General features: G+C 37.1%; 1 protein-coding gene across 4 annotated transcripts in view; it reads left to right on the top strand.

Annotated features, from left to right (window-relative positions):
* vps13a (vacuolar protein sorting 13 homolog A) overlaps window positions 1–12,904 on the top strand; it is a 59,868-nt gene extending 46,964 nt beyond the window's left edge. For 3 of the 4 annotated variants that reach the window (XM_078789503.1, XM_078789504.1, XM_078789505.1), the window contains 13 exons: window positions 717–830; window positions 913–1,058; window positions 1,132–1,213; window positions 2,503–2,616; window positions 2,742–2,817; window positions 2,994–3,157; window positions 3,235–3,280; window positions 5,120–5,243; window positions 5,327–5,441; window positions 7,673–7,758; window positions 7,839–7,962; window positions 12,156–12,230; window positions 12,346–12,904. In XM_078789503.1, the coding sequence (XP_078645629.1) occupies window positions 717–830; window positions 913–1,058; window positions 1,132–1,213; window positions 2,503–2,616; window positions 2,742–2,817; window positions 2,994–3,157; window positions 3,235–3,280; window positions 5,120–5,243; window positions 5,327–5,441; window positions 7,673–7,758; window positions 7,839–7,962; window positions 12,156–12,230; window positions 12,346–12,396 (1,317 nt within the window). In that variant the 3' untranslated portion in view covers window positions 12,397–12,904. Of the gene's footprint in view, window positions 1–716; window positions 831–912; window positions 1,059–1,131; window positions 1,214–2,502; window positions 2,617–2,741; window positions 2,818–2,993; window positions 3,158–3,234; window positions 3,281–5,119; window positions 5,244–5,326; window positions 5,442–7,278; window positions 7,631–7,672; window positions 7,759–7,838; window positions 7,963–12,155; window positions 12,231–12,345 lie in introns of those variants that run through there. The other variant, XM_078789506.1, reaches the window with a different exon arrangement.
* The last annotated feature ends 441 nt before the right edge of the window (window positions 12,905–13,345 follow it).

The raw sequence follows: 13,345 nt of genomic DNA, 5'->3' as shown, positions 1-13,345 counted from the left end.
TGAGAAAATTTTAAAAAACACAAAAAATGGGTTTTAAATAATAATGATTTTTTTTCATCTATATCACATAGCTGAGATGCACCTTTTCTTGAAATATATACAGTAACATGTTAGCATATCTACATTTAACCCTTGCTGGAAAAAAGGAAAATTTTACTTGCATAAATTAAAATATGAACAAAAGCTATTTTTTTTAGTCATATTGTTATGAGAAACAAGTTATAGTTATAAGAAGAAACTCGAATAGATGAGGGGAAAAAAAACATCAGAAATGGAAAATACAGCTGTAATTTTTGAAGCGTAAAGTCAAAATATGAAGGGAAAAAAGTTGTATTCTAACGAGGAAAAATCACAATTTTACGAGAATAAAGTAGTAGTAACATAATATTGATAACATGATGAAAATAGGGTTGAAATATTTAAGAAAAAAAGGTTATTAATATATAATAAATAAATATCATAATGAATATCATAAATAAATGTGAAATATTTAAATAAAAAAACATGGGTTTTAAATAATTTGTTTCATCTATATCACATAGCTGAGATGCACATTTTCTTGAAATATATACAGTAACATGTTAGCATATCTATGTGTTGCTTTACAAAATATCAAAGTGGCCATTGAATCCTGTCATTTTTCACGATTTAACCCTTGCTGGAAAAAAAGAAAAAACAAACTGAATGTTTTTTTTAAGCTTGTGTGATTCTTTCAGGTGGAACTCTTTGAGAAAGATGTGGAGTACATCAAGACGGAGCTGAACCATGCCACTGCTGCTGATACAACCCCCATTAGCCTCTATGAGTATTTCCACATTTCCCCCATCAAGGTATGGAGACAATTACAACTAAAACACCACCAAAAAATGACACATCACCCGGTTTGTGTGTTTTTATTATTTGCGTCTCCAGCTTCATTTAAGTTTCTCTCTGAGCACCGGCGGCGAGGACGGCTTGAAAGGAAAGCGAGAGACCGAAGTCATACCCATCCAGTCGCTCAACCTGCTGCTGAAGAGCATTGGCGCCACGCTCACCGACGTGCAGGATGTCGTTTTCAAGTACGCGCCGTCACACCGATGCGCCTTTTGTTTTGCTTTTGTTTCCCGACTGACTGACTGCTCTTTGCGTCAGGCTGGCCTTCTTTGAGTTGACCTTTCAATTCTGCACCACGCAGCAGCTCCAATGGGAGGTCATCAGGCATTATTCCAAACAGGTACTCATAAGTTTGTCATGTGAAGCCTTTCAACATTTTTTGAGCCACGGCACGTTTTTTTTACATTAAATCTTGTGGCACACCACTAACCAAAAATGTTACAAAATGTCACCACAACCTCACACGTGCATCAATAAGTCTATCGGAGGAACAAGGTAGGTGTTGCCACACGGACCAATATTACATTGCTCTGCCAGTCTTTACACCACAGACACTCCACAGTAGCCACGTTTTTACATGACCACTTTTTCTCTTTCCGAATGACCTTTCGGGAAACAATGGTATCCATAGAAAGGAATATTCCAATCTCTTGTCTACATGCACCGTGAAAATCAAACAGAATAGTCAATAGGGCATGCCCAGTAAAACGTAAACATCAACATCACGTGATACCGGCTTCCCCCGAGTTTTTCTTTCACTTGTTGGAATAACTCCGTATTGACAGTTTTTCGTCTGTCCAGTCTTGAAATTTAGTTTGAATCAAAAACAAACTTTGCTTAGTCCAGTGCCGATTGCTGGCCTCCATTTTTAAAAGTGAAGAACGTCTGGATCTGCGTGTTACGTCATATCTGAGCATGCGCTGAAAGAACGCACCCGGGATAAATTTAAACAGGAAAAGATCAAATTCAATCTTAATATTTTATAATTAAACTCGGGACATGTTTTATATAGATATATATTTTCTTTTTTAATAAAACTGGACTTGTGAATAAAGTATAGAAGGGTTTAGATTCTGTTTCACAGATGGCGCTAATGCATATGAAAGCTGCTTGCCAACCGCCAATAAACAACAGAAGAAGAAAAACACCACGAAGAAGAACGCACCCTGACAACTTTCCGTTTGAGCGGGTACAAGATACCTCAATCGGATTGGTTAAAGGAATATTCCATCCCTGTTCAATTCTTTCCATTTGAGCAAATAAACCAAATGCAATTGGAATATTTGGGTCCATGTATACTATTGACATAATATTTGCAAATGATGATTAATAAATGTTAATTATAAAAAGTGATATTGGATAATTCCTCACGGCACACCTGACGGTTTCTCAAGGTACACTAGTGTGCCGCGGCACAGTGGTTGAAAATCACTGCTCTATGCCTCTGTTGGGTCTGGTGGTTATCAGGTTACCTCCTACTTTCGTCAAAACGGCTAAGCTGGAGCCTGGCCGGCGACATGTCCAGCCACTTGCCCGAAGACAGCTGGGATAGGCTCCAGGACACAAACTGATAGCTGCATAGTTTACAGCATAGTACTGCCAACTAACTTTTATGCATGTACATTTCAGGCTATAAAGCAAATGTATGTGCTTGTGCTGGGCTTGGACGTCCTGGGAAATCCCTTTGGGCTGATCCGAGGTCTGTCGGAGGGGGTGGAGGCCTTCTTCTACGAGCCCTATCAGGTAGAAGAAACGTCTCTACTAAATATTTTCCATATTTTTTCCAAATGAGATCATCCCTGTAAAAATACCACAGTGGGTGAAGAACAGTACTGGCATTGACTTGTATCTGTTTGGGGGTTCCACAGGGAGCCATCCAGGGACCAGAGGAGTTTGTAGAAGGGATGGCACTCGGAGTGAAAGCGCTGGTGGGCGGAGCTGTAGGTGAGCATGTAGAGATGTAAAAACTAGCAACAAGTTAAAGAATGTCATTTCTTGACTTGACTTGATAGGCTGCTACATCATCTTTTTGTTTAATTTGATTAATGACTCCATCCGTTGCTTAATGACCAAAGGATACATTCTCACATGCATAAATAGCTAACTGTGCCACAATACAGGGGGGATAGCGGGCGCGGCCTCCAGGATCACAGGCGCCATGGCCAAGGGGGTCGCCGCCATGACCATGGATGAAGAATACCAGCAGAAGCGACGCGAGGCCATGAACACACAACCCAGCGGCTTGAAAGAGGGTCTGACCAGGGGGGGCAAAGGATTGGTGTCTGTGCGTGCATATCTCCTGTAGGAGCTGCTTTGCCGTCGGGGAGGAAGTGCTGACGCTTTCTGATGTTTTCTTCTCAGGGATTCGTCAGCGGAATAACAGGGATCGTTACCAAACCAATTAAAGGTAGGTTGATTCATACATTGCGGCATCACCCTGTCGCTGTTGTCAATAATTGATTGCTGTTTTGTGGTTCAGTATGGCCTACTATTATTTAAACAAAAAAAAATGTACTTAGTCTTGACCTAATTAAAATATTTTCAAACATAAAAATGAACTATGTTCTCCCGTGCATGCGTGGGTTTTCTCCGGGTACTCCGGTTTCCTCCCACATTGAATGAATGTACTCTTACCACTATTATCCTGTTGTCATGCTAATGTTATCATTGCTAGCATGTTAACATTGTCATAGTAGCCTTTTTAGCCATTTTCATAAGTAGACATTTAAAGACGTAGCACTATCTTGCTTGTTGTTAGCATGCTAATTTTGTCACTTCAGCGTTGCTAGCATGCTAACAGTAGCATAGTAGCATTTGTATACATTTTTATAGCTAGTCAACAGATATAAAAGTTATCACTGTGATGCTATGTGTTTGCATGCTAACATTAGCATTGCTAGCATTGTAAAATTAGCGATCTAAACGTGTAGATAAAATACATCGGCGAACCCACGTGCGTATCAGCTGATACCGATTCAAGTAAAGAACGCAAATATCGGCCCGATATATCGGTCGATACTTAGTTATGACCATCATACCTTAAGCCAGATCAGGTTTTACCATTGCAAAGATTAAACTCGGTTTTCTCCGGGTACTCCGGTTTCCTCCCACATTCCAAAAACATGCTAGGTTAATTGGTGACTCCAAATTGTCCATAGGTATGAATGTGAGTGTGAATGGTTGTTTGTCTATATGTGGCCTGTGATTGGCTGGCCACCAGTCCAGGGTGTACCCCGCCTCTCAAAGACAGCTTGGATAGGCTCCAGCACCCCCGTGACCCTCGTGAGGAAAAAGCGGTAGAAAATGAATGAATGAATAAATGAATAAAAATGAACTGAAATACAAATACAAGGCAAAAGAAGCATTCAAATTGTGAATGTAGTATTCTACATTGTCCACTAGATGTCAGTAATTGTTTGGCGAGACTAGCAGCAGAAGTGGCAACCCGCACAACAATAATAATAATAATAATAATGGCACGGCGGATGAGCGGTTAGCGCGCAGACCTCACAGCTAGGAAACCAGGGTTCAATTCCACCCTCGGCCATCTCTGTGTGGAGTTTGCATGTTATCCCCGTGCATGCGTGGGTTTTCTCCGGGTACTCCGGTTTCCTCCCACATTCCAAAAACATGCTAGGTTAATTGGCGACTCCAAATTGTCCATAGGTATGAATGTGAGTGTGAATGGTTGTTTGTCTATATGTGCTCTGTGATTGGCTGGCGACCAGTCCAGGGTGTACCCCGCCTCTCGCCCAAAGACAGCTGGGATAGGCTCCAGCACCCTCACGACCCTCGTGAAGAAAAAACGGTAGAAAATGAATGAATGAATAAAAATGAACTGAAATACAAATACAAGGCAAAAGAAGCATTCAAATTGTGAATGTAGTATTCTACATTGTCCACTAGGTGTCAGTAATTGTTTGGCGAGACTAAGCAGCAGAAGTGGCAACCCGCACAATAATAATAATAAGATACTAATCATAGTAATAACACGGGATGCCAGAACTAAAATTCAACTCTGAACCTTCTACGTCACTTCCTGTCCTCCATGTATCTGTCCGCCCGCCACCAAGGTCCCCCAGGAAACACTTTTATGGTGACACATGAGCAGGAGTTTGAATAATGTCTTAAATGGGTTATTTACTCTTATTATGACTACTCTATCGGGTAATACCAATTAACTGATAAATAAGGGACGACTGTGAAGGCACTTGATCCTATTTGATGCCCCCCCCCCTCCTCGCAGGAGCACAAAAGGAAGGTGCGGCAGGCTTCTTTAAAGGAGTCGGCAAAGGCTTGGTTGGTGCCGTCACCAGACCGACAGGGGGCATCATTGACATGGCCAGCAGCACGTTCCAAGGCATCAAGAGGTTGGTTCTTCTTTACAAGCAGCAGAGGCTTGCCCATCGGACTTGCAATCAATATGTTGTTTCTTTTGTTCCTGTCTTTCTAGTGCGGCGGAGACATCGCAGGACATTGAATCCCTGCGTCCTCCTCGCTTCATCCACGAGGACGGCGTCATACGGCCGTACAGGCAAAGGGAGGGAATCGGTAGTCAGATGCTGCAGGTAGGTGCACCACGTCCATATGGCAGCGTTTGGTTTAGCGCAACAAGCATCTCTGCAAAGACACTGGTGGCATCAGTAGTGGCAGTTCACACTTTTTTTTTTGGTGGGGGGGTTGTTGGCAAAATGGGCAAGGTTGGAGCACGCTTTTGTTCCCCTTGAGATAGATGGTTACTATGAAAAGCTTCATTATTTGCTATTTCCATCCAGTATGATGGGTGCCAAACAACGAATCGGCGGGGATCTACTCTACCGTTAAACGTGTCCAGGATCCACCAATTGGAATACACAAATGAAAAGCCCTTTTGGAGGAAGGTGTCAACATGGTTAACGAAAATCAGGGATGTCCAAAATGTGGCCCGGGAGCCATTTGTGGCCGCCGCTGTATTTTTATTGGCTCACAGTACATTCTAAAAATTCAGTTTAGAAATCTAAAAAAAATCTAAAAAAAAACAAAAAAAAAACGGCTACTGCATCAAGTCAAGAGGAAAAAGTTGTAATTACAAAAATATCATTTTAGTAGCAAATAGAAATATTACAGAAAATATCTTGTTCATATGAGAAACAAGCAAAAAAAGTTATTTGAGGAAAATTAGGTTGCAGAAAATGTTATGTAACAGGAATAATGTAAAAATATAAAAATATTATGGGAATAAAAATATTATATAATATATTGTATTATATATGATATAATATATATATTATAGGGCGGCACGGCGGTTTCGTGGTTAGCGCGCAGACCTCACAGCTTGGAGACCAGGGTTCAATTCCTTCAATACTCCGGTTTCCTCCCACATTCCAAAAACATGCTAGGTTAATTGGCGACTCCAAATTGTCCATAGGTATGAATGTGAGTGTGAATGGTTGTTTGTCTATATGTGCCCTGTGATTGGCTGGCCACCAGTCCAGGGTGTACCCCGCCTCTCGCCTAAAGACAGCTGGGATAGGCTCCAGCACCCCCCGCGACCCTTGTGAGGAAAAAGCGGTAGAAAATGAATGAATATATATAATATAATATAATATAATATAATATAATATAATATAATATAATATAATATAATATAATATAATATAATATAATATAATATAATATAATATAATATAATATATAAAAATAAAAATATTATATAATATATTGTATTATATATATATAAACTATTATACAATATATAAAGTAAAAATTTTATGGGAATAAAGTCAAAATTTCAGAGTAGAACGTTTAAATTGTTGGGGGTAAAAGCACAGCAGATTTTCATAATTTTATGAGAATAAAGTCATAATATGAAGCCAAAACATTTTTTTTTCCCAAGTCACAATTCTACATGAGTGAATAATATGAGGAAAAATTTTTTTGGTCATTTTTGTAGCATAGAGTTGAAATACTAAAGAAAAATGTTGTAAAAAGTTTGGACACCCCTGACGTCCATTAAAGGTCATAATTTTTGGTGGGGTGAATGTTCAATGACACTAAATTACCGTATTCTTTTGGCTTAACTTTCATCTTTCATTTATATTACAATTGTGGCCTATGTGAGCGCATATGAAACATATATTTACCTTTCCTCAGTTATGATGGCGGCTCACTGCTGCCTCCGGTGGCCGGTTTTATTTGTATTGACTTTTTTTTTTTAGCATTGTTTTTAAATCTAAGTTTTGACTGACCAGAGTTGAAGAGGCAGCAAAAGGAACGTCCGGTGTTGTTTGTTATGATGAAGCAGGGTCGGTCTTGTTATGGTTCTTCTCCGTTCCGGACATCATACAACAAAAATACTGGAAGGAAGGTGTGGGGAGGGGGGGGGGGTGGATTTTTGGCTGACATTCTCTCTTGTCATGTCCACAGAGGAGTTTGGCCCTCAGGGACCACAGTGACTGGGAGGATTTTTGGGCTGAGGAAAGCAGCTAGCCAGTGGAAACTCTAGTGCTCTCTCTAGTCTTTGCCAGTGTTTTTTTTTTTAATGCTTTATTGTTGTTTATGTTTGATTTGTATCCTTTGTTATTTAGTGACAACTCTTTTACTTTCTTTACTTTATCCTCCATTATTGTTTTCCTTGTTCACCACCACCTTCCAATAAAACATTGACATTTTCAACCTCCACCTGCCATTGTCTTTGTTTCACCCTCCATTTTCCCCCCACATTTTCATCTCGTGCTCATGGCTGCAAAACCCTCAAACGATTCAAACTCTTGTTCGGTTTAAGTGTTGATGGTGACTTCCTGTTCCTGTCTTGCTCCAGAAAATCGAGAATGGGCGTTTTGCTAAATACAGATACTTTGCTCACGCTAAGGTCAACGACTCAGACTTCTTCATGATCACCAAGAGGTGAGTGAGCGCTGACTGGAAGTTGACTCCTTTGTGTCCCGACACGGGAAGTCATGGAATTACTTTTATTTCCTATCCAGGGGGATTTTCTTTGTGACCACGGGAACGTTTGGTCAGCTGAACTGCGAGTGGCAGTATCTGTTTGACGAGTTCACCAAGGATCCCACCATCGTGGAGAGCCGCCGGCTTCGCATTGAGGCTAAGGTGAGCGCTGCCGTGATACAATCGAACGAATAATGAGTATAAAGGTGAATATAGGGCTGTTATTTCACATCTAAGGGGCTCTAATAATGGTCAAAATATTTTTAAAAGTCCTAAACAGGTTTTCTATGTTTTTGTATCTACTACATTGGGTAATATCAGTATAAAGGTGAATATAGGGCTGTTATTTCACGTCTAGAGAGCTCTAAAAATGGTAAAAATAATATTTTAGAAAGTCCTAAACAGGTTTTCTATGTTTTTGTATCTACTACATTGGGTAATATCAGTATAAAGGTGAATATAGGGCTGTTATTTCACGCCTAGAGGGCTCTAATAATGGTAAAAATAATATTTTGGAAAGTCCTAAGCAGGTTTTCTATGTTTTCGTATGTACTACATTGGGTAATATCAGTATGAAGGTGAATATAGGGCTGTTATTTCACATCTACAGGACTCCAAAAATGGTTAAAAATAATATTTTAGAAAGTCCTAAACAGGTTTTCTATGTTTTTGTATCTACTACATTGGGTAATATCAGTATAAAGGTGAATATAGGGCTGTTATTTCACGCCTCGAGGGCTCTAATAATGCTGAAAAGAATATTTTGGAAAGTCCTAAACAGGTTTTCTATGTTTTTGTATGTACTACATTGGGTAAAATCAGTATAAAGGTGAAAATAGGGCTGTTATTTCACGTCTAAAGGACTCTAAAAATGGTTAAAAATAATATTTTAGAAAGTCCTAAACAGGTTTTCTATGTTTTTGTATGTACTACATTGGGTAATATTAGTATAAATGTGAATATAGGGCTGTTATTTTACACCTAGAGGGCTCTAATAATGGTTAAAAATAATATTTTAGAAAGTCCTAAACAGGTTTTCTATGTTTTTGAATGTACTACATTGGGTAATATCAGTATAAAGGTGAATATAGGGCTGTTATTTCATGTCTACAGGACTCTAGTAATGGTAAAAATAATATTTTGGAAAGTCCTAAACAGGTTTTCTATGTTTTTGTATGTACTACATTGGGTAATATCAGTATAAAGGTGAATATAGGGCTGTTATTTCACATCTACAGGACTCTAGTAATGGTAAAAAGTAATATTTTGGAAAGTCCTAAACAGGTTTTCTATGTTTTTGTATGTACTACATTGGGTAATATTAGTATGAAGGTGAATATAGGGCTGTTATTTCACACCTAGAGGGCTCTAATAATGGTAAAAATAATATTTCGGAAAGTCCTAAACAGGTTTTCTATGTTTTTGTATCTACTATATTGGGTAATATCAGTATAAAGGTGACTATAGGGCTGTTATTTCACGTCTAGAGAGCTCTAAAAATGGTTAAAAATAATATTTTAGAAAGTCCTAAACAGGTTTTCTATGTTTTTGTATATACTACATTGGGTAATATCAGTATAAAGGTGAACATAGGGCTGTTATTTCGCGTCTAGAGAGCTCTAAAAATTGTTAAAAATAATATTTTAGAAAGTCCTAAACAGGTTTTCTTTGTTTTTGTATGTACTACATTGGGTAATATTAGTGTAAAGGTGAATATAGTAGGGCTGTTATTTCACGCCTAGAGAGCTCTAATAATGGTAAAAAGAATATTTTGGAAAGTCCTAAACAGGTTTTCTATGTTTTTGTATGTACTACATTGGGTAATATCAGTATAAAGGTGAACATAGGGCTGTTATTTCACGTCTACAGGACTCAAAAAATAGTTAAAAATAATATTTTAGAAAGTCCTAAACAGGTTTTGTATGTACTACATTGGGTAATATTGGTATGAAGGTGAATATAGGGCTGTTATTTCACGCCTAGAGGGCTCTAATAATGGTAAAAATAATACTTTGGAAAGTCCCAAACAGGTTTTCTATGTTTTTGTATGTACTACATTGGGTAATATCAGTATAAAGGTGAACATAGGGCTGTTATTTCACATCTACAGGACTCTAGTAATGGTAAAAATAATATTTTAGAAAGTCCTAAACAGGTTTTCTATGTTTTTGTATGTACTACATTGGGTAATATCAGTATAAAGGTGAATATAGGGCTGTTATTTCACGCCTCGAGGGCTCTAATAATGCTGAAAAGAATATTTTGGAAAGTCCTAAACAGGTTTTCTATGTTTTTGTATGTACTACATTGGGTAATATTAGTATAAATGTGAATATAGGGCTGTTATTTTACACCTAGAGGGCTCTAATAATGGTTAAAAATAATATTTTAGAAAGTCCTAAACAGGTTTTCTATGTTTTTGAATGTACTACATTGGGTAATATCAGTATAAAGGTGAATATAGGGCTGTTATTTCATGTCTACAGGACTCTAGTAATGGTAAAAATAATATTTTGGAAAGTCCTAAACAGGTTTTCTATGTTTTTGTATGTACTACATTGGGTAATATCAGTATAAAGGTGAATATAGGGCTGTTATTTCACATCTACAGGACTCTAGTAATGGTAAAAAGTAATATTTTGGAAAGTCCTAAACAGGTTTTCTATGTTTTTGTATGTACTACATTGGGTAATATTAGTATGAAGGTGAATATAGGGCTGTTATTTCACACCTAGAGGGCTCTAATAATGGTAAAAATAATATTTCGGAAAGTCCTAAACAGGTTTTCTATGTTTTTGTATCTACTATATTGGGTAATATCAGTATAAAGGTGACTATAGGGCTGTTATTTCACGTCTAGAGAGCTCTAAAAATGGTTAAAAATAATATTTTAGAAAGTCCTAAACAGGTTTTCTATGTTTTTGTATGTACTACATTGGGTAATATCAGTATAAAGGTGAACATAGGGCTGTTATTTCACGTCTACAGGACTCAAAAAATAGTTAAAAATAATATTTTAGAAAGTCCTAAACAGGTTTTGTATGTACTACATTGGGTAATATTGGTATGAAGGTGAATATAGGGCTGTTATTTCACGCCTAGAGGGCTCTAATAATGGTAAAAATAATACTTTGGAAAGTCCCAAACAGGTTTTCTATGTTTTTGTATGTACTACATTGGGTAATATCAGTATAAAGGTGAACATAGGGCTGTTATTTCACATCTACAGGACTCTAGTAATGGTAAAAATAATATTTTAGAAAGTCCTAAACAGGTTTTCTATGTTTTTGTATGTACTACATTGGGTAATATCAGTATAAAGGTGAATATAGGGCTGTTATTTCACGTCTAAAGGACTCTAAAAATGGTTAAAAATAATATTTTAGAAAGTCCTAAACAGGTTTTCTATGTTTTTGTATATACTACATTGGGTAATATTAGTATAAATGTGAATATAGGGCTGTTATTTTACACCTAGAGGGCTCTAATAATGGTTAAAAATAATATTTTAGAAAGTCCTAAACAGGTTTTCTATGTTTTTGTATCTACAATATTGGGTAATATCAGTATAAAGGTGACTATAGGGCTGTTATTTCACGTTTAGAGAACTCTAAAAATAGTGAAAATAATATTTTACAAAGTCCTAAACAGGTTTTCTATGTTTTTGAATGTACTACATTGGGTAATATCAGTATAAAGGTGACTATAGGGCTGTTATTTCACGTCTACAGGGCTCTATAAATGGTTAAAAATAATATTTTAGAAAGTCCTAAACAGGTTTTCTATGTTTTTATATGTACTACATTGGGTAATATCAGTATAACGATGAATATAGGGCTGTTATTTCACATCCACGGGACTCTAAAAATGGTTAAAAATAATACTTTAGAAAGTCCTAACCAGGTTTTCCATGTTTTTATATGTACTACATTGGGTAATATCAGTATAAAGGTGAACATAGGGCTGTTATTTCACGTCTAGAGAGCTCTAAAAATGGTAAAAATAAAATTTTAGAAAGTCCTAACCAGGTTTTCTATGTTTATGTATGTACTACATTGGGTGATATCAGTATAAAGGTGAATATGGGGCTGTTATTTCACGTCTAGAGAGCTCTATAAATGGTTAAAAATAATATTTTAGAAGGTCCTAAACAGGTTTTTCATGTCTGTGTATGTAATCTATTGGGTAATAAGAGTTTAAGGTGAATGTAGGGCTGTTATTTGATATCTCGAGGGCTCTAATAACGGTAAAAATAATATTTTAGAAAGTCCTTTGTATGCACTATATTGGATAATATGAGTATAAAGGTGTATATAGGCCTGTATGACAGATTTCCGTATGCACCTTTCTTACAGGAGCGAGTCAAGTCGGTGTTTCACGCCAAAGAATTCGGCAAGATCATCAATTTCAAGACGCCAGAGATCGCCACGGTGAGTCCCATCTCCTCTTTCTCTCTCTCTCTCTCTCTCTATCTTTTTCCGGTTCTTTGGAAGACATGGAATGTTCTGACGTGTTGTGTTCTTGTGCGGGGGGCGGGGCTTTCAGTGGGTTCTTGCTAAGCTGGAGGACGCCAGGGAGAGTTTACCCAAATACTGACCAGGGAAACAACAACACACACACATACACAATAACTCTTATACATCATCAGTGCCTTTGTTGGAGTGAATGTCTGTTGTGTGTGCGTGAGAGATCGTTTTTACAACACTTACATGTCAAGTTTACAAACCGCCTCGGACACATCAAGGGAATTATTGCATTTCATTCGGTTTTTTTTTTTTTCAAATTTCACACTCATCGTTAACTCATTTAATTGGAGTATTTTTTTTTTTACACATTTCTGCACAGGCATGCCATTTTTATACTGTACTGCTGTATATTAATCTAATATGTATATACACAAATATATAGAAATATGCATCCACACCAGGGTTTTCGTGTTTTTTTTATATCACACAAATGCAATGCCAAGTGTATCATGGAGAATGCTAATGATATTACAAAGATGTTTCTTTTTTAACTTGGGGATTCTGACTGTCTGATGTATGGTTTCAGTAGTGCATTGCAGTGTGGACGATTCATTATGTTCAATAAATACTCAGCCTGCTCCAGCGTCCCTTTATTATTTTATAAACTGGTTTCCTATGTTTTTGTATGTACTACATTGGGTAAAATCAGTATAAAGGTGAATATAGGGCTGTTATTTCACGTCTACAGGGCTCTAATAATGGTACAAATATTTTAGAAAGTCCTAAACAGGTTTTTTATGTTTTTGTATGTACTACATTGGGTAATATTAGTATAAAGGTGAATATAGGGCTGTTATTTCACATCTACAGGGCTCTAATAATGATACAAATATTTTAGAAAGTCCCAAACAGGTTTTCTATGTTTTTGTATCTACTATATTGGGTAATATGAGTATAAAGGTGAATATAGGGCTGTTATTTTACGTCTACAGGACTCTAAAAATGGTTAAAAATAATATTTTAGAAAGTCTTAAACAGGTTTTCTATGTTTTTGTATGTACTACATTGGGTAATATTAG

This window comes from Doryrhamphus excisus, linkage group LG3 (genome assembly GCF_037039965.1).
Source record: "Doryrhamphus excisus strain RoL-2023G ecotype Guam linkage group LG3, RoL_Dexc_Guam_v1.1, whole genome shotgun sequence".
Taxonomy (NCBI): domain Eukaryota; kingdom Metazoa; phylum Chordata; class Actinopteri; order Syngnathiformes; family Syngnathidae; genus Doryrhamphus; species Doryrhamphus excisus.
The sequence above is the reverse complement of the archived record's forward strand: the minus strand, read 5'-3'. Positions and strand labels throughout refer to the sequence as shown.